This window comes from Benincasa hispida, chromosome 9 (genome assembly GCF_009727055.1).
Source record: "Benincasa hispida cultivar B227 chromosome 9, ASM972705v1, whole genome shotgun sequence".
In the NCBI taxonomy this organism is placed as follows: domain Eukaryota; kingdom Viridiplantae; phylum Streptophyta; class Magnoliopsida; order Cucurbitales; family Cucurbitaceae; genus Benincasa; species Benincasa hispida.
This window is the reverse complement of record NC_052357.1, coordinates 85,336,504-85,364,031: the sequence shown is the minus strand read 5'-3', so window position 1 is coordinate 85,364,031 and position 27,528 is coordinate 85,336,504. Positions and strand designations below refer to the sequence as shown.

The following is a 27,528-nucleotide window of genomic DNA, read 5'->3' as shown; positions in this document are numbered from 1 at the left end:
AAGGTTCCATTGGGCAAGGAAGAGGTTGAGCTTCTAGTTTCTAGAGTTTGCGATTAGAGGTAAATAATCTTACTACTAGAACTGTCCACGAGCCAGACATTAGATGTATGCTAGCATGATAAATGTATGTTACGGCAGAATGTTAGCATGATAGACTGATAGTATAATATGATCAAAGTATGTTCTGGTACGAGATCTGAATTTTTTATTTACGCACATGGACACTTAGATGCTAGTATGAGATGGTATGTGCTTCTGTATGGTTGTATTTGATCTGATGATGTTGAAGTATACATGTATGTTATAAAACTATGATGTTGAGGTTTATATGTATGTCATAAATTCGTACAGTGATGATTATGATGTTGGGACTGTGCAAATGTCCTTACTGATTAGTTAGATGCCCATTCGATTTTGTGTTTTCTTCGGGATCCACCAGTTTGTGTTTCTTTCAGGATTCACCAGTTTGTGTTTCCTTCAGGATTCACCAGTTTGTGTCTCTTTCAAGATTCTCCAGTTTGTGTCTCTTCGGTATTCACCAGAGGTAGTGGGCATACTTAACTACAGTAGGATAGGACTCAGTCTTCTTCTTATTTCATGTGCATATGTGTCCTATGAGGACTAGAGCAGTTTATATGTTTCACTAGAGGTGGGTATCTAGAGGACATAGATGTCCAACCTGACCCCAGTAGTGGGGTTACTTACTGAGTATTTTATACTCATTCTTTCTCATGTTGTTGTTTCAGGTAAGGGTAGAGATACATCAGGGATGGACAAAGCAGAATTCGTGATCGAGCCACTAGGACTAGTTTTTACGCTTCCGCATCATGAGATTTAAAGTTTTTTTCATGTTTCTCTTAATTTTTAGTTTTGATGTTTAAAACTTATATTTAAGAATTGTTTTTAGACTTATTTATTGTCCTTTATGATTTATGGGTACCCTACTATTGTTTTAATATTTGAATTTAATGAAAGTCTTTTGAACTTACCTTATTTAGTTAGCATTTATTTTGTCATAGCCGAGTGTCGTTTTGAGTTCCATGCATGCATGTATTTAGTAACGGCCTAACTTAAGTCCTAGGGGGTCGAGTCATTACATCAAATTTCAAAATAAAAAAGAGAAATTGAAAATAGAGAAAAATCCCAATGTGGGGTTTTCTCATTTTCAAGCAAGAAGGTTAGAAGTGGGATTTTCCTATTTTCAAGCAAGAAGGTTAGTCGCCTTCTTACACATAATTCCACCACCAAAATCAAGGAGTAGCTAGAATCACTTCAAGTGATCAGTTTATAAGTCATATAATAAAACCACTCTTAATTGAGTGGAAAAAGAAAGACAATTGCTGAATTGTTGAGTGTTTGAAGGTTAAAGAAGTTATTCTTCAACAAGCTGAAAAACCAGAAAACCTCTCATACAATTCCCTAAGTTCAAGTTTGTTTTGAGTCTCACAACTCAATCTAAGGCTCTTAGAGAATAGTAGGGAATCTCTAGTGGTGTCTACAACAATAATTGGAGAAAATTGCAGCTGAATTTTGAGTTGGAAGAGGATCTTCAAAGGTATGTAATGAAACCCTCTTGATACCCCATGAACATGCTTATTTTGATGTCAAAATCGAGGAATTGGAATGCTTAGTGATCATGTTTTCTTCTGCTGCATGTTTCTATATTCCAACAGTTTAGTCATAGTTAGACTATGATTTATTGTTCATTAGAGGGATCAGTGGTACTTAAGAAGTTAGATGTAACTATAGGGGCAAAATGGTAATTTTGGCCTAGCTGTACTTACGTGCAATTTGTGAAGGGTCATCGCATTGTTGACTGGTTATATCTAATGGATACAAAAATATATCTGTAGTGCGAAGAGTGCAATTGTGGGTCTTTAGCAGAATGCCCAATAGTTAATGGATGTTGAATATTTTAATTAAGAATTTTAATTAATTATTCAAGTACCATTGGAGCTTTAATATACAGGTCCATGAGGTTCTCTATAGCTCAAAAGGGATTAAATGAGAAACAATTTTGGATTAATTTGAATTGCTCAAATTAATTGAGGGAATTAATCATATGTGATATAATTACTTTTACTTAATTATATATCATATAATTGCTATAATGTATTTGATACATTATTTGAGAGGAAATAAATATTTGAATTTGATTCAAATATTAATTATGTGAACTGGACTCTGATAATTAAGTTTAATATAAATAATATTTATATTAAATATCATGCATTGTTGAGAGAATGAAAGCTATATGTTACAATATTAGATATAACATTTAGTTTAATATATATTACATGATAAGGTAGTTATCATATATTTATATATTAAATTATTTTAATTTATTTTTAAAATGGTTTTGAGAGGGAGTTGCAACTCTCTTCCCCCTTTTCTCTATATTTAGTGCATGTGTGGACGTAGTGCTCTAAAGACTTACACAATTCCAAAAAGAGACAGAAGTTTTTTCTCTCAATCAGTTCCTTTGTTCTAAAAACCTAAGAACCCACAACTCTTTAGTGATTCTCATCCCATTAGAGAATACATGAGGCTCTTTTCGTGGTTGGTGACCATTTGGATCAAGCTTGTTTGTGACAAATTCGGAGAAAGGAAATACGTGAAGAAGGGTTCTTCAAGGATAAGTTTTCTCTCACCCTAATTCTTTCTTCTTTTTTTTTTTTTTTTTTTTTTTTTTTTTTTTTTTTTTTTTTTTGCATATTGTAAATTTATGATTATGCATAACATTTGTACTCTTTAATTTTGATTTTGTAAAAATAAATTTTGGACCGATTTTCATGCTTCCGCTCAAGGACCTTCAAAGGTTCCTTCACATATAACCCAACACCTACTTCGAGTGGTTTGTGCATTGGGTCAATATCAGGGTAGACTCCAAAAAAGGATATGATTACTTTTGTTTTTGACCCAATTGGGTTTGTCCTTTGGTTAGCTCATTGGGATGGAACTTTAGGGTCTAAAATGTAGGGTCACACTTACATGAATTGTTAAGAAAGTTAATGATTTCTTGATCAAATTAATGATGATTAATCGTTATAAGAATAAGAGTTATTCTAATGTACTAATTAGTTGAAAATGTCTCAGTGAATGGGTGACTGGCCACCCTTTGGTGGCTTTTGTACTAAATCACTGAGAACATCATTGCAAAATTAGATATTAAATGTGGTTCATTAAAATTTTGCTAAAATTGATTGGATTTATTAGAGTTATGCTAAAATCTAATGTAGATCAATTTGTTTCATTTCAGCAAAATGTCAAATTCTATTTTTACATTATTTTCCCTTTTTTTTTTTTTACTAAAATTAATTATACAAATTGGAAAGATTCTATTAAAACTATTTTTTTTGGTTAACGATCTTAACTTCATCTTGATCGAGGAAAGTCTTCTAGCCCCAACCCTTGATGCAACACGAAGTATAAAATGTCTTCTATAACATATCATCATCAATAATTTTCTCTCCACATAACAACAGTTTCAAACTAATTTTAAATAATGTGGAGTTGTAATCACTTACTGATTTGAAATCTTGTAGCTTCAAATGCATCCACTCATAACGAGCTATAGGAAGAATAACTGTTTTTTTTATGATTATACCTCTCTTTCAAAAATTTTCACAAGATACGGGGATCTTTTATTTTAAAATACTCCATTTTCAATTCCTTGTGGAGATGACGACGAAGGAAAATCATAGATTTTGCGTTGTCTTTACTGGATGTCGTATTTCCTTCTTTAATAGTCTTTCCAAGATTCATAGCATCCAGGTGGATTTCGACATCAAGTATCTATGACAAATAATTACTGCTCTTAAAATCAAGGGCGAAAAATTCTAATTTTGTGAGATTTGTCATGGCAACATTATCATAAAATATTGTATTTATGTTAGAAATTTAATAGATATTAAATATGCAAAATAACATTAAATTTATTAATTATAACGAAGAGGAAAAAATCGACATGCCTTTAGGATCGATCTTTAGCAAGGAAAACGATAGAAACTCGTGCTGATAACGTGTTGTGAACTTGAACAGCACAACCGAAACACAAATACCAATAAAATATAATAATAATATAAACAAATATTAAAATAACACAATATATAAATTTACAAAATATAAAATAAAAACTTTCTCTAAATTCTCCAGTTTCTCCAATTTTAATGGATTTTGTCCAATGTGTGTATCTTTCAAAACTCTCCAAACGCCACTATTTATAGATAATTTGGTAAGTAGGATGTGTATTACATATACACTAATAGTGTGTAATCTTAAGACACATGGACAACACTTTGAAAAATGAGACACATGGCCAATGGACATTAAGCATGAGTATCTATTATCCTAATATTTATAATAAAGGCAAAATACATTTTTAATAGATTTAGAATTAGTGTCTGTCTAATCCGTGGATGGTAGGGATTGGACTTGTTTAAAATATTTGATTATTCAATTAACTTTTTTATTATTATTATTTTTTAACATTTAATTTTCGTGAAAATATTTACAAGTAACAAAATTTTATTTTATTTTTCTCGGGATGGTTTATTTCTTAAAATAATCAACTTTATTTGTGTAGTTGCAATTTCAATGAACCAATTCCATAAGTGATCAAATTTCCCATAAAAGGTTCGAGGGAATAAAGCAAAAAATGTAGAATATTTCCATGTGAAGTGACCAAATTTCTTTTAATCATTCAACTTCAACCATAGATCCAATAATATTCAGACGGAGAAAAAGTTATTATATTCCACTCATTAATGGTTGGTTGACTTGTGATGAACATTTGACCATAGTGTAACAAAGTAGATACTAAATTAGAATACACAAGTAAATCTCATTTTGTCTTCAATATTCCAATCGAAATTGACTTTGATTGGAATGGATGGGAACGAGATATCGCTCTCTCACAATCAAAAGAGGGCACGGATCGATTGTTTCTAGTAACTTTGAACATTATTCTTGATAACTTTGGACCACTTGTACTCTTTTATATAGGTTCATATTCTCATGAGTAAATAAATTATAGAAGAAAAATACTTATGTATATCTCAGGCCACACCAATCTTTGTATAACAAAAAAACTTAATTGTCAAATCATCTTTCTACTTTATTAAAAAAAATATCTTTTATTTTGTTATGTTTAATTGGAGGAGACGGTACAAAAATAGATGCAACAAAAAATTAGTCAAGAATTATTAATTATACAAAGTTACCTTCCCATTAAGCTTAATTCTTAATTAAATTAGATCTACATATTTATGTTCCATGTAGTAATGTAGGGTGTCTTTTTATTTATTTATTTATTTATTTTTCATGTAGCATTTATAACCATTATAAACTTCCCATCTTTTTCATAATATTAGAATCCTTCTAATGTTACAAAAATTTCCATAGATTGGATTTTTGCAGTTCCCTACTCCAATCGGGATGGAGAATCCCTAATTTGATAGGGGATCAGACATAAAAAGATATATTTTATGTTATAAAAATATGAATATATATAATAACAAATTCTCTATTAAATATAAATATTTATATAATTTTTTTTTTTTAAAAAAAAAAACTCAAGCTAATCTTGTGTTTAGCAAATTCTCAAGAGAACAAATTTTCTAGAGAACCCCTAGTTTGACAGGGGATCGGGTATAAAAATATATATTATATGTTATAAAAATATGAATATATATAATAACAAATTCTCTATTAAATATAAATATTTATATACTTTTTTTNTATTTATATACTTTTTTTTTGAAAAAAAAAATCATGTTAATCTTGTGTTTAGTGCTTACTGTAATGTAAACTTTTAGAAAAACTCATATTTTTCTTTCTAATGGTTTGTTTTTTCTTCTTTTTACAATTTTTAGGGTGGAATTTTAAAAAATAAAAAAAAATAAGAAAAATTATTTACATAAAATAACAAAATTTAATCTTCTTTGATAGAGGCTGATAGAAGTCTATCAGTGTCTATAAGTGATAGAAATTGATAAAAGTCTATAAGTGATAGAAACTGATAAAAGTTTATCATTGATATTATATGATAGACACTGATAGAAGTCTAGTGTCTATCCGTATTTTTTTTGTTTTTTTTGTTATTTCTGTAAATAGTTTAACATTTTTCTATATGTGAAAATTTCTCATTTTTATATGTATTGTTTTAATTTAATTTTTGTATGTGGTGTTGTAAGCTTTATTTTTTTTAATTCTGTTTATAATAATTTTATGCTTAAAATCGGGGATGGATCCTTGAGGGGAATCCCCCTCTCTAATTTGCCTCAACAATTAAGACATTAACTCATTTCTTTGAGCATATAGTTGTACTAAAAACCTTTTTATAAAGAAAAAAACATATAAAATAACAACTATTGAACTTCATAAAGGAAAACAAAATTTAGACCCTAATATTTTGCCGCATCAACAAAAACATATACATGCATTCATGTTTGATAGATAATCTAGCTTATAATTTATATAATCGAATTCATCGAGTTTAATTAATATGTATGTGTAGATATATTTTTATGTGATTTAAATAGTTAAGAAAAAATTATGATTTCCTTGTATCTCAATTGCTGATTTACTTTAAAAATTATACCAATGTTCATAAGTAGAGTATTCTTTTAAGAAACAATATTTATGTTTAATGCTATAAACTAAATTAAAAATTGTCCAATATAATATATTATAAATTATATAATATTACGAATTATTAACTATAGTTTTTTTAAGGGTATTTATAACTTTTTTAATATAAAAAATGTCCATTCACTAATTAATAATATTTTTTAGCACAAATTAATAATAAGTGTATGCTATACCTAATTAGTGAAGAATTCCTTTTATGATTTATATAAATATATTATATTAAACACATTTAGAACTATATATTAAAGAATCATGATTAAGTAACCGTGCCTATATTTTATCCAATATTTTTTATTAAATAGTAAAAATATATATATATATCATTTTTTAAATAAAATATATTTACCATGGGATAGATTAGTATTTTTATTGGGGACCACACAAAGATATGCTAAATATTTTTCTATATTGAATTGGAATAAAAATTTTGTAGCGACTAGAAAAGCAAATATAAGTTGAAATACTCAAATTATCTACGAACAACTTTTAGGGATCGTTTAATTAAAGGGTTTTCTAGATGAAAATTGACATAGACATCTAAAAACACATTTTTTGTAAACCCCTGAACTTGTTTTACTAGTTAATCAAGTTTAAGACCTCTTAATTATGAATTAAAGATGTGTATTAACGTCAATGGAAAGAGTAAGTTAAGTATAATGAATGATGCGTTTGAAATGTAAGAGTAGGAAAATTTTCTAAGTGTTATGATTATATGCGTTCATGTTGTAACCTGGTCGACACGTAGGAGAATAACAATGGTAAGTCGGAAAATGGCAAGAAAATATGTTAAGTGTGGAATGTAGCTTTCTTGAACGAAGTAGGAACAAGTGTTACCTAGAGAGAGGGGAGGGTTCCATGCGTTCGGAACTAGTAGGCGACATGCGGCCAACTTGGTTGAATGATGCGGCCAGAGGCCCAAGGAGGGGGCATTGTGGCTAATTATAGCAAGTGGTATGTAGAGTTTATGCGACCAACTTTTTATACCATTGTTAAGGGCTAAGCCGACGAAGGATACAATAGACGATCATGTGTTAAAGGGAGAAGTCTTGGATGGCCACAAGGCGGTGCGATCAAACTTAAGCTTATGAATCCAACTTAATTAAGAGTAAGGTCATGTGGTAGCTTTCAAACGTCAATAAAGGGATAAGCTTGTCAGGTGACAATTAATTAAGCAAACTCTTCATACAAACCCAAGTATAAAAAGGCTTAACCAAGAAGGAGACTATTTTGCCAAAATTTTTCTAACGCCTAAGTGAAGAAGTGTTATTACCATCTGAAAGACTTTGGAAGATTGAAGAACTCTCAGCCAACTGAAGAAGAATATGAGGGATTTCTAACCGATTATGGAGAAAATGATGCTCAAATTCTAAGGTAAGCAAAAGTTGAGATGTTTATGAGCATTTTCTTTAAAAGAAGTTTAGTTGAATGAATGCTGGAATTTTGAATTTGAAATGGTGTTGTGGATGAATAAGCAAAGAGTTGCATACGAAGAACAAGTAAGCAGATGATTCAGTGATGTTACGTGCTAACGCATACAACATAGTCAATCCATTACAAAGGCAATCTAAGTACATCGCATAGTGAATGTACATTGCATAGACTGAGAAGTGTTTCAGCGCTTAACCGAGCATATTGATAAAAGATTCTCAATTATCTATCAAGTTATCAGGTAAGATGACTAAGGATAATTGATGCGGTAAGGATAGTTTTAATGCATCGAACTTAACTATGATGCAATGACTATTGGTATGCGGTAAAGATAAGCTATGTGTTATGCTTAAAAGGGAACTAAGTATACTGACCAAGGGACATTTTCCTTTTTAGGGCAAATGTAAATAGGAGAGGTATACAATCCCTCGGATAACTAGCTTAAGACAGTGAGTGACAAGTTTTTAATAAGTATTTTCTAATGTAGGTTTTATGAATAATTCCCAACGCATAGGCATTTTATTTGAAGTTATTATATCATGATTTTCCCAACGCATGCCTTAAAATGAATATTGATCACATGATCCATGTGTTTTAAATGATGAAGTTATTTAAGATTTTAACATGTGTTTTCCATTAAGTCTATGTCATGTTTTATTGCATGATGAAATTGATTAAGTATATTCCATGTTTTACAAGGCATCATGTGTTGACATAAAACTATGAGATATGATTATTTCAAATATGCATATTCTGTATATGTTCTTAAATGTTCAAATGTTTGTGCCTTATACAAACCCTACTCTAATATTGGTACCGAAGGTATGGTAAGGTACTCAAATTACTGTTGGGGTTTGTGCCCTAAAGTCTCGTGTCTTATAGTTTGTAAACAACTTTGTAAGAACGCTTATGATATATAATATATATAATATTTACTTCCCTTCTTGATTTTGCACATTTAGATGTTTTTTATTTTATTACAAACCAATGAACTTAATATCCCTGGTTGACTTTATGTAACTTAAGCATGTATGTAGTGACATACAAGTGGATTATGTCTTAAGTGACAACCAAAATGGTCTGTAGTATATGAATATAAGAGGGAAACCTTATCCTAGTAACACTACGGACGCGGCCCGCTTTGTGGATAGTTACAAGTGTTGTGACTTGTCACAGATGATTTGATCCTAACTATTCGTGTAAGGGACATGCGAGTGGAGGCATTCTATACAAAGAGTTTGTATAAGACTTAACCTCGAAGTGTTAACATTTCGTCATATAACTCTGTTCATGACTGAGACTTCACTTCACTAGGATGACCATAGGTAACATGACCTCAATCCTGAGTGAGTTGGGAACTTCTGCCATTGAGGGCGGTCTTTTGATTTGCATAGGTGTGAATGGCCAGAGCACCGACTCAAACCTACCACTTTGGGGATTTGTCTGAGTTGGGAGCTGAGAACTTAGCTTCACAAGATGGAATTCACTCATTCCCCAAAGTGAGGGTAAGTAGATAGATTGCTCTCTTAAGGGCTGATCGGGGGCTTGAACGATGTAGCGCCACACACCTTCTCATGGCCCGAGAGATGTTCACACATAGTAGAACTATGTTGTATTGTTCATTAGAGGGATCAGTGGTACTTAAGGAGTAAGATGTAACTACAAGGGGAAAATAGTAAATTGGCCAACTATACTTACGAGCATCTATGAAGGGTCATCGTACCGATGATTAGTTATATCCAATGGACATAGAAATATACCTATGGTAAGAAGAGTTCAACTGTCGGTCTTTAGTGGAATGCCTGACAATTAACAGATGATGGTTATCGTGGCTAAAGAGTTTAATAAGCTATTCACGTGTCGTTGGAACTTCGAGCCATAGGTCCATAAGGTCCCCTTAGTAGCTTTGATACAAGTTGAGAGTTAGTTTTTGGAGTTTGAAATGTTCAAATTGACAAGAGGAAGTTTGATTATATATGATATAATTGAACTAGTTAATTATATATGATATAATTAACTTTATGTATGAGATACAATAATTTGGAGGAAATTAGATATAAATATGATTTATATCTAGTGGAGGAAAAATATTATGATTAATATATGATATTAATTAATAGGTTATGAATATGATGTGATGATATTATTGTCTATTAGGTTAAAGGGGTAATAGGACGGCGTCTCTTCTATTTTCATAACGGATGAGTAAGTTGAAAAATCACTTTGAGACACTTAAATAACTCACGGTGTGTTAATCACTGTATGCGTGGACATTGTGTTGAAGAGTGTCATCGTTTAACAAAACCTGAGCCTATACGATAATGTTTGAACGATCGTTTACCTATATGATAGTGCTAAGCGATCGCTTAACGATTACATCCACGCGCGCTATTTACTAAACAATCTTATACCTTTTCCTAAGTGATTGTGCCCGATATATACTATACGATCGTATAGACGATCACTTAGTTTTTTCCTACACGATCGTTTAGACGATCGCTTACCTTTTCCTACACGATCATATACTTCACTTAAACGATCAAACATTTTGTCTATACGATAGACGAGCCTTTCTCCCACTTGTTTGATCATTGTATATGATCTCCTTTCCTCATTCTCTCTACCAAAATCAAACAAAGCCCACTCTTTGGATTCTCATTCGAAGAATACTGATGGCTCTGAGTGGTGGTGTCGTCCCTGTTTCCTTCTGTTCGTGTGGAGACTGTTCGAGGTAGACGATTGGGTGCTGCTGAGCAATATCTTACCGTCTCAGTGGATGCGAGATTTGCTGTGAAGAATAAGTCTTCAATTGGTATTATATCTCGATCTCTTATTTATGTTTCCTTTGAGCATGTCAATAATTTAGCATTATGAATGCGTACTAGTATGTTTGAATGTATATGTGGGAATTCTGTTACAATGAATTGGAAAGATCTGCTTCCGCTCGTAGGTACTCTTGAATAAGAGTTCCTTCAATTACAATGATGTTAAGGATCCTTGACACTGAGGGTATGATAAGGTGGTCAATACCCAATCCAGTTCTATGCGCACGTATGACTATATTATCGACGTTGATAAGATCGAGTCAAAGGGTTCTTTCTCAACTAAGGTTAGTAGGGATTGAGCAAAGAGCTCTCCCACATGTTTAAGCAGTGGAGTAGGGGAGTTTTCAGAAAGATGCTAATAAATTATTCTAGGGTTTCTCTTCTTTTACATGATCTACTCTTATGATTTTAGTTCCTTTTAAAAAACCCTGCATATGTTTTAATAAATACTTCTTGATAAGTATGTTTATGTTAACTATGATTTAAAGTATATTTTATTTAAGATAGTCACTCGCTAGGCTTTCCAATTCGCTCTTTTAAAATGTTTTCCTCTCCAGGTAGTGATCGACATCCCGAGGCCTAGCAGTTTTGCTAGTCAGTCACTTCTCATATCCTCAGGAAGATTGCAGTGTAGGTGGCTTATAATGTTTTGTTATTGGTTCTTATGTCCATGTCAGGGGGTGTGAAAACAGAGTGGAATTTGTGTTGTATTTAAGTTGGTTTCCTGAATCTGTTGTGTATGTTGATGCTAATATTTCTAGTTAGCAATAAATTATATGTTTAAAGTTGTTGCTGAAGTTATCTGTTAAGTTCTAGAGAATTACAAATTGCTAATTAGGTTTAACAGGTGCTAAAATTATAGGTTTCTAGAAGATTGTTGGACAGTGGTTATCATAAGAGAGTTGACAATTGTTGTTTTCACATCTCTTCTTGGATTAAGAGAATAATCTGGGGAGGGGTGCAGTATGTTGTTACACAGGTTTTATCAATTTGTCTGTGAATAGCTCATTCTCAACCATCCTCGTTTTTCAAGTTTTCTTTTCCCATTTAAAACAATAAGTTTTATTTTTTACCCCTCTTCTTCTGTTTTTCCTTTTATATATAATTTTATTTTAAGTATATTTAATTAATTAAAGTTAATTTAACAAAATTAATATAATTATTTGTTTTAATAAATCAACAAAAATTTATTAAGATATTTACTTAATTTATTTTGGTACATAAATATGAATCAAATAGATAACAACATCTTAAATGTATTTAATTGATAAACTAGAATAGTACAATAATCCATTTTTCAATAATAATAATAATTGATTACTTATTTTTTCTAATCAAATAATTATTTATTAAGATTAATTTTAATTTAATTATTCATTATTAATGATTATTTATGACAATTTATTATTTATTATGATTTATTTTTATTACTTCATTCATTATTAATATATCATATTTATAAATTAAAAAAAATCTTTATAAATTTTTTTAGGATATTTGTTAACATTCTTTATTAACATATCATATTTGTATCTTATTTATTTTATTTTTATATTAATATGATATAATATATTGTTTAAAAAATATATTTTTTAAATTATTTAATTAAAATTAAAATTTGGGATGTTGAAATTAATTAATTAAAAATAATTAAATATTAAATTATAATTAAATATGATATTTATTAAATATAGTAATTGATTAATTTTTAAACTTTATAATTAATATTATATTATTCTTAATAAGATATTGAATGATATTTATTATTTAATTTATATAAAATTATATAAGGTTATTATGGTTAAGTTCATAAATTAAATACAAAAACAATTTTTTTCTATAAAATTCAGATAACATTTCTCACCATCCAGAATAATTTTCCTACATTTCCAAACCTCTTGTTTCTAAGTTTTGTTTTTTTTTTTTTCATACCTCTATAAAACCTTATCCCAAACCGGCGGAAAAAAAATAACTGAAAAGGATAATTTAATTTTGATTTTAGGTCAAATTTTGTCAATATCCCATAAATTTTGGACAAAATAAAAACTCAGAGCCACGGAAGAATCGGGGGTTTCTCGTGGCGATGGAGATCCCAAAACCCTACCCGCATTCGAATCCTCTGCTATCCGTTTCTTCTTTCATCCGCCATCACTGTACCAGACTCGGAGCCGAGCTTTCCAATCGTCTTGAAGACACCAAACGCTTTGCCGGAACTCTTGCCAGAAGATGGCCGGCGGAGGCTAATTGGCGATCATTCCCCACACCAGCTTTCGCGTCCCTTGCGCAGCACACTCATGCCTTGGCTGCCACTCTAAGCTCCGACCAAGTGGCTAAGTCCCTCGTTGGCACGGCGGTCTACACTGTTAGCAATTCAAACAACGAGTTTGTGCTCATTTCTGATCCCAATGGTGTCAAGTCAATTGGGTTGCTGTGCTTCCGCAAGGAAGATGCGGAGACCTTTTTGGCTCAGGTTTGTCTTGCCCCTGTTTTCTCTTCCCCATCTGTGCATAGTAAAATGATATTGAAGAAGTGAGGAAAACTTGTCGCAATCAATTTGTACTTTTTTTTAAGTGGAATTTGTGTTTGATGATTTGGAAAATTTTCTGCATTTGAAGTAAGTTTACTATTCTAATTCTTTTTTTGAAATCTGCTATTTCATCCATAATTTTTGAGAATTTTGATGTCTATATTGCAATATGATATCTGTTATAGTGAATTTCAGGTCCGATCGAGGAAAAGAGAACTAAGAAGTAATGCCAAGGTTGTCCCAATTACCCTTGACCAGGTACCGTGCTTGCATCATCAATGTTTTACTTCTCTAGTACCAAACTTTTTCCCTGCTGTAGTTATTTTGTTTTTCGGCCCCTTAATGTTCAACCGTGTAGCGGATTTCCGTAGTGAAGGTTAGTGTGGGTGGTGGATACCTGCATTTGTAGGTTTGTACCAGTACTCCTGATCAATGGTATGAGACAAGACAATGAGAGGAGCTTTTACTCGTTGAGATGATTCAGTTTTATTTATAATCATCTAGCTGGTGAAAAATTTCATCTGTGAGACGTATGAATTTGAATGTTTCTTAATGTGTTGGGAAGGGAGATTTCATATAAATAGAATAAATAGGTTGAACTTATAAAACACGGAATTTGAACTTGATGGTGAGAATAGAGTGTCTATTTTGTATTTTGTTTTTCTTTTTTCTTTTTTCCTTTTTTTTTCTTTGGGGATTGAAATGTAATCTCTGTAAAAGAACTCATTGAGAATTGAATTTGATTTTTCTTTTGCCCATGTATTGTGTATTGTCAATTCCCGGGCTTTCCTCCTTTAGTTTCACTCTACTTCTGTACTTAAGTAGATTTATTAGTAGTTTCTGCTCATTTTTTTATGATTCACAGGTATATATGTTGAAAGTTGAAGGTATTGCATTCCGCTTTTTGCCAGATCCTATTCAGATCAAGAATGCGTTAGAGGCAAGTTTCATTTGATCTTGTTATTTTCGTGGCCCTCAGACAAAGGCTTGTGTCAATGCTATGCTATATTTTATATTCTTTCATTTGTTTTCCAAATTTTAACTTCTGTAGAAATACCAATACTTATAAGAGATGCTAGGTTGATTTTGGCTAGGTACCAATTACAATAGGTTAGCCTAGTGGTCTAGTGGTCGAGGGGAAGTTGAAAAGGTAAAATGATTATGGAGCAATCACTTCAAATCTCGTGATGGTCACATCTGGGAGATATTAAAATCCCTAGTTCTTTTCTTTACAACCAAACCAAATTTTGTAAGCTTGATATTGTCTCACTATTAATGTGTGGCACTAATTATAAGTATATTATCTAGTTGGATACCCGTTGGGGTGTACTTGCTTATAACTATCTTGAAAGATGGCTTGACATTTCTATTTGATATGAGATGTTACTTTCATTTGACTTGTATCAAAACATTTACAAACAATATCAAACATTTTGAATATGCTGTATTTCTGTTGACCTGAAAATGGACTCATAATTGTATGTTTTTATTTGTAGCTTAAAGCTTCGGATACCAGAAGCAGTTTTGATGGAGTTCCTGTTTTTCAGGTACGTTAGTGCAGTTATTAAATGGTTTTAAGTTTTAACACAAACTCAAATGAAAAAAATCAGCATTGTGAAAACACTAAAATGACCCATAAATTGAATCACTGGACACTTTCCAAATTTCTAATGCAGAAAATAAACGGCCCTCAATCATGATTGTTGGTGTGCGAAGTTCATAATACATGAATATAGTTGGGTTGACATGTCCTACATCCTGTTCACTTCTAATGATAACAATTTTTGTTTTCTTTTTACAGTCTGACCTTCTGATCGTGAAAAAGAAAAACAAGCGTTATTGTCCTATATACTTTACTAAGGTCTGTATGCATATGATTTCTGAGGATCTATGGATCGAAGATGCATCTAACCATTTACTGGAAATATAGGAAGATATAGAAAAGGAATTGTTGAAGGTCTCAAAGGCATCAAGAGGATTAGGAACTTCTCAACATATTATGGTATGGTTTCCATCTTTTATTTTTGGTATGTTCTATTCATTGAATGAGTTCAACTTTTTGGCTTGATCTGTGGCTAGTTCTCCATGTAATATTGTTATGAAATCGACAAATAAATAAAGCGAGAAAACATAAATAGTAAGGATCAACATAGACATTTATGTGGTATACTAACAATATGCGTTCACGGGCAAAGAGAGAGATCAATTTTATTAATAGAGGGAAATTTTAGGTAATATAGATTGCAAAGGCACCTGGAGGGTTAGAGGGTTTATATATAGCGCACCCTCCCAAATCTTAGGACCAAACTCATACATAACCAAATGTGTATATAAAGTACCAGATAACTAATTCGAGGTATTTTAACAAATAAGGTGTTCTATATTTTCTCTCTTCTTTTGCATTTTGATACATTATTACTTATTACATTTTAGAAGTGATCTCTCCCGTCAGATATGCCACTCTCTGTTAAATGAAAAATTGGTTTTGTTATTTTTCCCATTATAGTTTACAGTTTACGCTGGTTTTTTGCTCCCAAGATATTTGAGAGATGTTAATAGTCTTATTCAGACAGATGTGGAAGTGATAGTGATGATGAAGTTGGTTCCAGAATGTCTGAAATTATTATCCTGCAAGTGAAAATTTGTGTATGATCATTCCATGTTTCTTTCTTGTGGGAAAAAAAATTCTCTGTTCAGTTAGTCCACGATTATATTGTTTCTTCCCTTCATTTAACTTAAATTGTAATACAACAGGTTGGTAGTTTGGAAGATGTTCTTAAGAAAATGGAGGTGAGGTTTCTTGATCTCAAGTAGCAGCATCTTTTAGAATATAGAAATTGGACTCCGTCTTAGTTTTCTTGATCAATTACAGTTGAATGAAAAGAATTCAGCCTGGGAAGATCTGATTTTCATTCCACCTGGCAAAAGCCACTCTCAACACATTCAAGAAGTGGGCAAAGCATGACATAGGCTGTGAATTCAGCCAACAGATTACACAAGAAGAATGGAGGAGCATGGAGAGTACTGATTCAACCAACTGAGGTTAGAAAACTATGGAATTCTGTTATAATTGGCCTCATGGAAGAGGAATACTGAACACTAATGGCCTTTTTCTCCCTCATTAGACATCACAATGGATCTGATTCATCAGACATTATGGAGAGCATAATGCCTTCTCGTTCACGTCAAGGAGGTTAGCGAAAACGTTGCGGCTGGATCTCTCAGATGTGTTGAGTTTGATTTTATTTCTGTATAGCCTCTCTGCTTGACTTTGTTTTTTTTCTGTAGATTAGAATCAATGTAATTTAGCTTTTGAAATGGTTACCGATTCCTAAGGCGACTGTCCCATTTTGCTCAGCCTTATGTTGCCAAAATACTATAGGACGGTTATTTATGTGGGAAGGAAATCTGACCGTATATTGCAGTGGAGATATGAACGAACTTATCAACTTTTGAGATAATAATTGATTCTTTTATCTATTGAGTTATGTTTGAATACATGAACTAAGGGTGGAAACGGTTTGGTTTGGTGGTCAAACCGAACCGAACTGTTTTTAACTAATATATATATATATATATAAATCCTACATATTACAGTATGGTTGTTTAGCTGTTAGATTTTAGGAAATGAGAATTGTTTTGGCGGTTGAGAATGTATGAACAATTGTGGGTGGTTAACTCTCTAAACATAAGTTTTAGGGTGTATTTGAGATGCATTTTCAAGTATTTAGTTTAATGGTTCATTTGAATTGACTTAAGAAAAAATATTTTTTTTTCATAAAAACTCATTATTATTTAAACACTTTTGATAAAAATCGTTGAAAATACACTTCAAAAGGTATTTTGAATAATAGTCAAATTTATTTATTATTTTTATTATTATTATTTTGTAAAATGACTTACTTTTTAAATGCATTTTAAACACACCCTATGTTATTTTGGTGGAAAGAATTGGAGTTTTTAGCAATAATTTAAAATAGCTTTTGAAGTGGACTTTCAATTATTTTTATCAAAACTGTTTTAAAAAAAACAAATTTTTGAAACACTTTTTCTCTAATCAATTTAAAGGTCTTATTTCAATTTAGTTTTACATTTATCTTCATATTATTTACTTATTAACGATGGTTTGTCCCAAAAATAGTAATAACACTGAAGGTCATTTATTATCAAACTTTTCACTTCATAATTGCAATCAATGCAAGACCATTTTCATATGCATTTGCACAAGCTGAAGCAGTACAGAAGTAATATTACTGTTTTAGAAATAATTGGTTGGATTATTTCTGTAACCAGTAAAGGCTAAGTTATGCAAAATTTTTCTCTCTTTATAAAAGCGACCATTAATATAATATAAGCTACATCAAATAATGCCCCCTTGCTTTAAACAAACAGACCTTATACTTGAAGCAAGTGCAATGATTGGCTGTTTTGGTGCAATAATGTGGACCAGAACCATTATTTCTGTTGTAGAGCATAGGGAGTTAAAAGGAATGTCTTTATATTCAAATGCTTGAGTAAGAATAAACCAAGGAAGAAGGTGGTTATGAATTATGATGGAAAAATAGCATAATTGGTGTCAGAATTTTGACATTATTTTGAAATGTATTAGTATAGTTGAGGGACCAATCTCATTGCTGCCTCTGCATTCCCAGTACATAACGCTGCACTACCAAAATAGCCCATTTTGCTGTCTTTTCTTTATATTCATTTACAAAATTGTGTCCAACTTCCATATTCTATTATTTGTTTTTTTCCTAATCAATGAAATGCAATGATTGTATATAAAGTAGACATTGACGCGACATTTATTAAAAGATTTGTGTAATAATGAAATTTAATCGATAGACCAATCGTAATGGATCATCACGTAATTGGATATCTTTTGATCACGTTTAATTAGAATTATAAATTTGTTATATTTATCGTTACTGTTTAGGGTCTATTGTTAACCGTAACAATAAATGTGATAGATTGATACTTCTCATACTATAACGGTAATTGTAACAATATCGATTAGTGAGTCCCACGTAATTTTTAAAAGCAATTAAATTGATCACCTTTCGTGTCTCAAATAAAGATAAACAACAACAAATATAATCAAATGAAGTTCACTTTTCAAATTATCATTGATTTATTGTATATTCGTTTGAGTAGTTATGGCATACATGTATATGTCTATGATAATACCCATAAAATGGGATAAATATATATTTTAACCCAATTTTCTCTTTTGTTCTTACTCGGTTAAGTTTCTGCCCATTTATTAGGTAGCAGTAACACTTTTTTTTTTTCCCCAATTTTGAATAATTTCCAATTGAAAAAGTAAACATAAAAGCCTATAAAAGATAGAATGAAAAAACATATATTATAAAGAGAAACTTTTCTCAGGAAAAAAAAAAAAACATACGGAGACTGTAACATATATTTAATCCTAAAAATATTAAAGTTGACAGAAATTTTATTAAAAAAAATAAATAAAACTAAAAGAAAAACTGATTTCCTCAAAAAAAAAAAAAAAAAAAGATTAAAATAATGAATTGGCATTTCATAATGGGTAACATTAATTCCTTAATGAAGAAGAGTGGGAGACATCACTATCATTCTTTACCTTTTAGTGGGTCTGACTTTCCTTTTATAAAAATATTATGTTCTTTTACTTTTTATGGGTTTTGCATTAATATATTTTAAACATTGATTGAAATATAAACTAACAATTAAGTTAAAATATCATTTTCATCTTCACTGTTTTAAATTTAATTTATATACTTTCACTAAATATTAAATGTAAATATAGTCTATTTTATTTGTTTATTACTAATTTTTCAAAAAAAATTATTATTTGTTAACGTTTTTAATATCATTTTGAAAACATATTCAATTATTGAATCAATTTTGATAAAAATTAACTTTAAATATCAAATTTAAGATTTATTGAAAATACATCAACTGAAATTAAATGTGTGAATCTATGAAGATTAAAATTATACAAATTTCAAAATATAGAATCAAAATGATATTATAATCTAACAATTATCTTCATTTCTAGTTCAAAGAATTAAAAGTAGTAATTAGTTTTCATAAATAATAAATAAGAAAATAAAAACTAAAAATGAAAGAGAAAAACAGATCGCGCCAGGTAGGGGTCGAACCTACGACTTTCTGCTTAGGAAACAGACGCTCTATCCACTGAGCTACAGGCGCGGCTTGTTGTGAAATGGTAAATTAATATTTACTATTTATTGCTACAGCAACTCTGATTACCACATTCATTCTAAAACGCCACCTGTACTTTTTGGAGCATTCCACACAGCAGTATGCATTTGTTTCTCTACACGTGGCATACCCCTACTGGTCACATTCCTTCTCCTCTATAATCACCGAATATCCCATAAATTTCTCCGACAAAACGGTCTTTTGTATTATAAATACCATAAAAATAGATGTCCAATATTTATTGTCCTAAAAGTTTGTCATTTTTCATGTTGTCTATGTGTCTTGTAAGAATTCATGTTTAGTGACCATGTAAGTACACATCCTACTTGACACTTTGTCTATAAATAGTGACATTTATTGGATCTTAAAATTATGCACATTGGTGAGAATAAAAAGAAATTTTCATATATTTTTTATTTTCACAAAATCATATTTTCTATTTCTATTATTCCTATTTCCATAAAATTATAACTTTAGTTATATTTTATTATTATTATTATTATATTTATTTATTTATTATTATATTCTCCATCTCCTTGTGCTCCTCAATTTCACAACACGTTATCAACATAAGCTCATGTTGCTTCCATCGCTGAAGATAGGTCGGTTTGTTTCCCTCTTTATTATAATTAATATATTAAATATTATTTTACATATTTAGTGCATATTAAATTTCTAATATAAATGCAATATTTGTGGTGGTATTGCCATGTCAAACCTTACAAAATTTAAATTCGTAGCTATTGACATTAATGACAATAATTATTTGTCATGGGTGTTTGACGTCAAAATTCACCTGGATGCTATGAACTTGGGAGAAACAATTAAAGAAGGAAATACGACATCCAACCAAGACAAGGCAAAAGCTATGATTTTCCTTTGTCATCATCTCCATGAGGGATTAAAAATGGAGTATCTTACAATGAAATATACCCGTATCTTGTGAAAATTTTTGAAAGAAAGATATGATCATCAAAAGACAATTATTCATCCTAAAGCCTGTTATGAGTGGATGCATTTGAGGCTACAAGATTTTAAATCAGTAAGTGATTACAATTCCACATTATTTAAAATCAGTTCAAAATTGTTGTTATATGGAGAAAAAATTACTGATGTTGTATGTTAGAGAAGACATTTTATACATTTCATGTCTCGAATATGCTCCTACAGTAGCAATATCGAGAGAAAGGTTTTAAACAGTATTCTTAATTAATTTCATATCTTCTCAAATTCTCATGGACGAACAAAATAACGAGTTATTGATAAAAAATCATGAATCTTGACCAACTGGAAAGACATCATTCCCTGAAATGAATGTGAATTTTAATAATAATCATAGTCAAGGTCGTGACCGTGGTAGAGTAAAAAATAAATATTATTTTCGTGGTGGTCGTTTTAATCATTCAGATTTCAAAAGAACCACACAAAATGATGATCATAAAGGAAAAACTTCACAAGATAAGAGTTCAAAAAGTGTTAAAAATAAATACTTCTGATGTGGAATGACTGGGCATTAGTCACATACCTGTCGTATGTCAAAATACTTAGTTGACCTCTATCAAGCCTCCCTAAAGAACAAAGTGAAAAATGTGGAAGCAAATTTTGCATACTAGGATAATGGTATATTTGACCCATCCCATATGACAAATTTGGATATGACGGACTTCTTTGAATCTTCTGAAGAGAAGATTGACACAGTTGATGGAACATCGAGTGTTTCTTTTGATTTTGAGAATATCTAGGCTTAATGTTGTTTTCTTTTATCTATCTCATGGTTTTTTTTAGTAACTTTTGTATATTTTAAGTGTTGTTTTTCTTATTGTGAACATTTTTTTGAATGAAGAAACATGGATCATTTTCATATGTTGGGTATTTAAAAAATGAGCAAAGAAGATTTATGTCTGGCAGACGGTGCAACTATACACACGATACTTACAAGTAAAAAAATATTTTTCCTAATTAACAATGCTGATGAAGGAAATCTAAACAGAGCTCTCCATGAGCAGCAGAAGTGGATCGTTCCAAATCCCATTCAAAACGAACACAAACAATTACAGTCTTAAATGGAAACGAACAGGTTATGCATAATCAGAAATTACAACATGCTATAAGAGGATACAAGGGATAGAGTGTGCGTACCTTTGAAGAACTATTCTTCAAATATCTCTCGACCGATTTCCAATACGTCCAAAGCAACACTCGAACATAATGAATAGAACACGGCCTCCATGAACGTCTGAATGAGCCTTGATCCCAATCGAGTCCAACTCGATCCACGAACTGAACAAGAACACCACCACAAGTGTTACCTTGGTATTCGTGTGAGAATCCAGGAGTTGTGAGCTCTGTATGATCTTTATTGAGGAAGATAGAAGGTATACGATCGAGTAAGTGGGAGATATGAAAACTGTCTATCTTATAGACAATGTACTCGATCGTTTAGAGATGAAGCCTATCGTATAGACTTTGCTACTCGACCGTGTAGCAACGATCAGCAAGTAACTATCATATGGTTAACTCTTTCTCAATCGTGTACACTATCGACGCTAACGCTTAGTAAAAACACTTTTTACTTGATAGCCTTTTTCGTGAGAATTTTCTGAATCAATCAACTGCTAATTTTGGAAAACAATTTTCCTTTTTATCTCACAGTTACCATAAAACTTCCAATAACCTTCCACTCAATTCGGTTATTAGAGAAAAAGAATTAATTATCATACAATTAATATATTATAAATAAATATGATAACCAACTTATCATATTATATTTATAACCTATAGTTTTAATATTTCGTCATATGAAACATATAAACCATAGTACTTTTTCTATTTTATGGTACTTAATATAAATCATATTTATATTAATTCCCCCAATTAATGTATCTAATATATCATATCAATTATATCACATATAATTGAATTTTCTCTTATTAATTTGAACACTTCAAACTAACCCAAAATCTGATTCTCAACTTGAACCTATTGAGCTACCAAGGGGACCTCATAGATCTGTAGCTTGAAGCTCTAACAGTACATGAATAACTGACTAAACTCTTTAGTCACGAGATCCACAATCCATTAACTGTTGGTCACTCCACTACAGCTGCACTATCCGCACTACAGATATATTTTTATGTCCATTTAACCAATCAACAGTATGATAACTCTTCACAAATCGCTTGTAAGTAAAGTTGGGTCAATTTACCATTTTGCCCTTATAGTTACATCTAACTCCTTAAGTACCACTGAGTCATCTCTTCCAAAGAGAGGGTATGGCCACTACGTTCAAGACCCAGAATCAGCCCTTAATGGAGCAATTTATCTATTTAACCCTGCTTCGAGGAAGGAGTGAATTCCGTCTTGTGTAGCTGAGTTCCTAGCTCCCCAATCAGACGAATCCCCAAAAAGGTAGGCTTATTGAGTTGGCAATCTGGCCACTCTCACTCATACTAATCAAATGACCACCCTTATAGGTAGGAATTCCCAACTCACTCATGATTAATGTCATGTCACCTATGGTCATTTTAGTGAAATGTAAGTCTCAATTATTAACCGCGTTATATAAATAGACTAATCATCTCGTGGTCTGATCTTATACAAACTCTTCGTATAGGACACCCCCGCTTTCATGTCTCCATGTGAATGGTCATGATCAGACCATTTGTAGCACTTTACAACATTTGTAATATCTACAAAACGGGTCGTATCCATAGTGTCACCGGGATAAGGTATCTCTCATTTATTCATCTACTACAGACCATTTAGGTTATTACATAAGGAATGATCTACTTGTATGTCTTACATACAGGCTTAAGTTACGTGAAATAACAACAGATCTTAGTTTATTGGATTTGAGTAAATGAAAATAAAATAAAATTTATTTTTATTAATAACAATGTGTACAAAATGTTTACAAACTACGAGACCACCTAGAGAATTAGAACACCAATCCCAACAAACTCTCACTTGTCCTAATTCCTTAGGAGATGAATGTATAATACATAAAAATAGTACAATATGCAATAAACTAAGGCATACTCTATACCCCAGTATCATCTCCCACTTGCCCTAGACATGGTGCCGCATGTCTTGTAGACCAAGACTCTCCAGATAACCTTCGAACACTTTATCCGTCAAAGCCTTTGTAAACGAATCAACAACATTATGCTTTGACGCGATCTTCGTGTCTATCACATCACCGCGATGCACAATCTCCCTAATCAAATGGTACTTCCGTTCGATATGTTTGCCTCTTCGGTGACTCCGAGGTTCCTTAGAATCTTCCACATCCCTACTGTTATCACAATAGAGAGTGATTAGAAAAAACATATTTGGAACAATTAGGGATGGAAAAATTTCCTGTGGGTCCCCGACCCGAGCGGGGTGGTAAATTCAAGGTTTGACCGGGTATGGGGGTCAAACTGTAGATTTAAAACGGGTCTTCAGTTGGGGACGAAGCAGAAACAGGGAAAGAATCCCCACCCCATCCCTAACCCCGAACCCGATCCCCGCTCACCCTGAGAATGGTGTCCTAAATCTCCTTGTAATCTCATAGATTGTAAACTTTGTATAAACATATTGTTGTTAATAAAATAAGTGTTATCTTATAAGCATATAATAAATCCACTAAACTAAAATCCGAGGTTATTTAATGTAATTTAAACAAGTATGTAGAGACATACAAGTGGATCTTATTTAAATAATAACCTAAACGGTCTGCAGTAGATAGATAAGACTAGGTATCTTATCTTGGTGACACTACGGATACGACCCGCTTTGTAGGTGTTATAAGTGTCGTAAAGTGCTACAAATGAGCTGATCCTGATTATTTATGTGGAGACATATGAGCGGGGTATCCTATAAAAAGAGTTTGTATAAGACCGACTTGCATTTCACTAGAATGACCATAGGTGGCATGACCTGAATCCTGAGTGAGTTGTGAACTCCTGCTCATGAAGGCGGTCCTTTGATTTGTATGGGTGAGAGTGGCCAGATTGCCAACTCAACAAACCTACCATTTTGGGGACTCATCTGATTGAGGAGCTGGAAACATAGCTACACAAGACGAAATTCACTCTTTCCCCGATATAGGGGTAAGTAAATAAATTACTCCCTTAATGGCTGATTCTGGGTCTTGAATATAGTGGCCACACTCTCTCTTGACCTAAGAGGGACTTGGTCATAGTGGGACTATGACTTGTTGCTCATTAGAGGAATCAGTGGTACTTAAGGAGTTAGATGTAACTACAGGGGCAAAACGATATTTTGGACCAGCAATACTTACGAGCAATTTGTGAAGGGTCATCGCACTGTTGATTGGTTATATTCAATAGACACAAAAATTTATCTGTAGTGCAAAGAGTGTAGCTGTCGGTCTTTAGTGGAGTGACCGACAGTTAACGGATGTTGGGTAATTTAATTAAAGAGTTTAATTAATTATTCGATTACTATTGAAGCTCCAATCTACACGTCCATAAGGTATCCTCTGTAGCTCAACAAGGATTTAATCTTTGGATGAATTTGAAGTGTTCAAATTAATTGAGGAAATTAATTATATATGATATAATTAATTAAATTGATTATATATGTGATATAATCAATATATTATATTTGATACATTATAATTAAAGGTAATATGAGAGGAATTTAAATATGATTCAAATACCAATTATATGAAAGAGATTCATGTAATTAAATATAAGTATGATTTATATTGAGAGGAATTAAATATTATGGATGAGATTCATATAAGTACATTTAATATAAATGTGATTTATATTAAATGCCTACAGTTGAGAGAGAATAAATCTATAATTTATGTTATATTTGATGCAACATAAAACTATAGGATATATGATATAACATATAGTATATATATATATACTAAAATAGTTACTATATATATATATATATATATTATTTTATTAATTTAATTGAAATTAATAAAAAGGGAAGGAGTTATAACTCTCTCCCCTTATTCTCTCAAGGTAACTAACGTGGGATTCAAGAAGTTGAATGAATCATGTTCTTCCTTTATTCTCTCAGAGAAGAATGTTCTCTCTAAGGAAAGAACTCATAGAGAAGAAAAGTTCTTCTCTTGCCTCTCTTCCTCCTCATATCCTTCATTCTTCCAAGAATTCAAACAAAGCCCATAATTCTTGCTTGAATCCTTTATCCCAAGAGAATACAGATGATTATCGAGTGGTAGTGTCTATTCTTGAAAAAGGAGATCCATGTGGAAGGTGTTTCGTTCGTAGCTTGTACGAGGGTGTTCTTGAAGAAAAGGTTCTTCAAAGATAAAGGTTTCTGAAACCCTATGTGATCGTTTTAAAGCATCCTGTAATTTTAAGTAAATGCAATCTTGTTGTTGTTTTACTGTAAAAATTTATATTCAATAAAAATGAAAATTGGGACTGTTGAATGAGAAATTTTGGACCGATCGCAAATTGTCACGTCATTTACTAAATTAATGACGAAATTCCAAATAATTGAATTCGAGACTAATTAGAAGTTGACATTTGTCCCAAATTGAAGTTGAAGACATAAATTGGTGAAGTCCGATGATGCCACATGTTTCCTTCGTAACCATTGGATTGAATAAAATTACTTCAGTCCAATTTGATATTATTTTTTGGGCTAAAAGTCCAATTTAGCCCATAAATAGGCTTAATTTGATCAAAATGTCAAATAAGGCCCAAATCCAATTAGTCTGTCCCATGGACCGACCGAACCCAAGCCCATGAAGTCCAGCAAAGAACTCTATAAATAGAGGGATTCTTCTCATTTATAAGAATTAGCAATTCTATACTCAAGAGAGCTTATAGAGAATTCTTTACAATTAGAAGACTCCTTGACTCCTAAAGTTGACCACACCTGAAGATTGAAGTCCTTTGAAGATACAAGCATCCTGAAGACTGAAGTCCTTTGAAGATGCAAGCATTCTAAAGTTCTTTGAAGATACAAGCAATTCTATATTTAGAGAGTCCAAAGAGAATTCATCAACAGGCAAAAGACTCCCAAGACTCCTAAAGCTGCATTCTTAGAAGATAGAAGACCCTTAAAGACTGACGTCCTTCGGAGATACAAGTATTCTTCCAAGACTTCAACTCCACGATCATCACGCGCTTCGCTTCCTCAAATCAAGCGCATGCATTCAACTGAAAGAGAATCAGAGAATCAAGTACTAGAGATCGAACCACATTGCATCAAATCAACATCAACACCAATTTAAGTTCAACTCCACGAAACAAGTTTCTCCGGAAGCTTCATGCAAACACTAATCCTCCAAGAGGATCAAAAAACCCAAGGGCCGATCTTCCAAGAAAATCAATAAGTCCAAAGACTGATCCTCCAAGAAGATCAACAAGCCTAAGAGTCAATCATCTAAGAAGATCATCAGGCCCAAAAGTCGATCATCTAAGAAGATCAACAAGCCAAAAGGCCGATCACCCAAGAAGATTAAACAAGTCCAAAGGTCGATTGTTCAAGAAGATCAACTATCTTAAAGTTTATAGTTTATTTTGAAAGCATCAAAATACTGTATATTAGAGATTGTACTCACTTTCTACAAAATTAATACAAATACAAAGTTCAAGTTCCACGAAATAAATCTCTCTTGAAATCTCGTGCGAACAAGGACGATCTTTGCTTCCGCTAAGGCTTCATTGATACTCCTTCATCTTCAAGTTCAAAGATACTCCTTCATCTTCAAGTTCAAAGGCTTCATTGATACTCCTTCATCTTCAAGTTCAAAGGCTTCATTGATACTCCTTCATCTTCAAGTTCAAGGGCTTCATTGATACTCCTTCATCTTCAAGTTCAAGGGCTTCATTGATACTCCTTCATCTTCAAATTCGATTGCGGCTTCGCTTTCATCTCAAAATC

The 27,528-nt window shown here is 31.8% G+C and overlaps 1 protein-coding gene and 1 non-coding gene across 2 annotated transcripts; one reads left to right on the top strand and one right to left on the bottom strand.

Annotated features, from left to right (window-relative positions):
- The first annotated feature begins 12,913 nt into the window (after positions 1-12,913).
- LOC120087041 (protein TIC 22, chloroplastic) lies at positions 12,914-16,892 on the top strand. Its single transcript, XM_039043884.1, has 9 exons — positions 12,914-13,374; positions 13,627-13,689; positions 14,297-14,371; positions 14,928-14,978; positions 15,233-15,292; positions 15,362-15,433; positions 16,186-16,221; positions 16,304-16,473; positions 16,557-16,892. Exons 1-8 carry the CDS (start codon positions 12,988-12,990, stop codon positions 16,394-16,396), a joined length of 837 nt encoding a protein of 278 aa, XP_038899812.1. The 5' UTR covers positions 12,914-12,987; the 3' UTR covers positions 16,397-16,473; positions 16,557-16,892.
- Positions 16,893-19,559: 2,667 nt separating this feature from the next.
- TRNAR-CCU lies at positions 19,560-19,632 on the bottom strand. The gene has a single exon. It is a non-coding gene; the product is annotated as a tRNA-Arg (tRNA).
- Between the last annotated feature and the right edge of the window lie 7,896 nt (positions 19,633-27,528).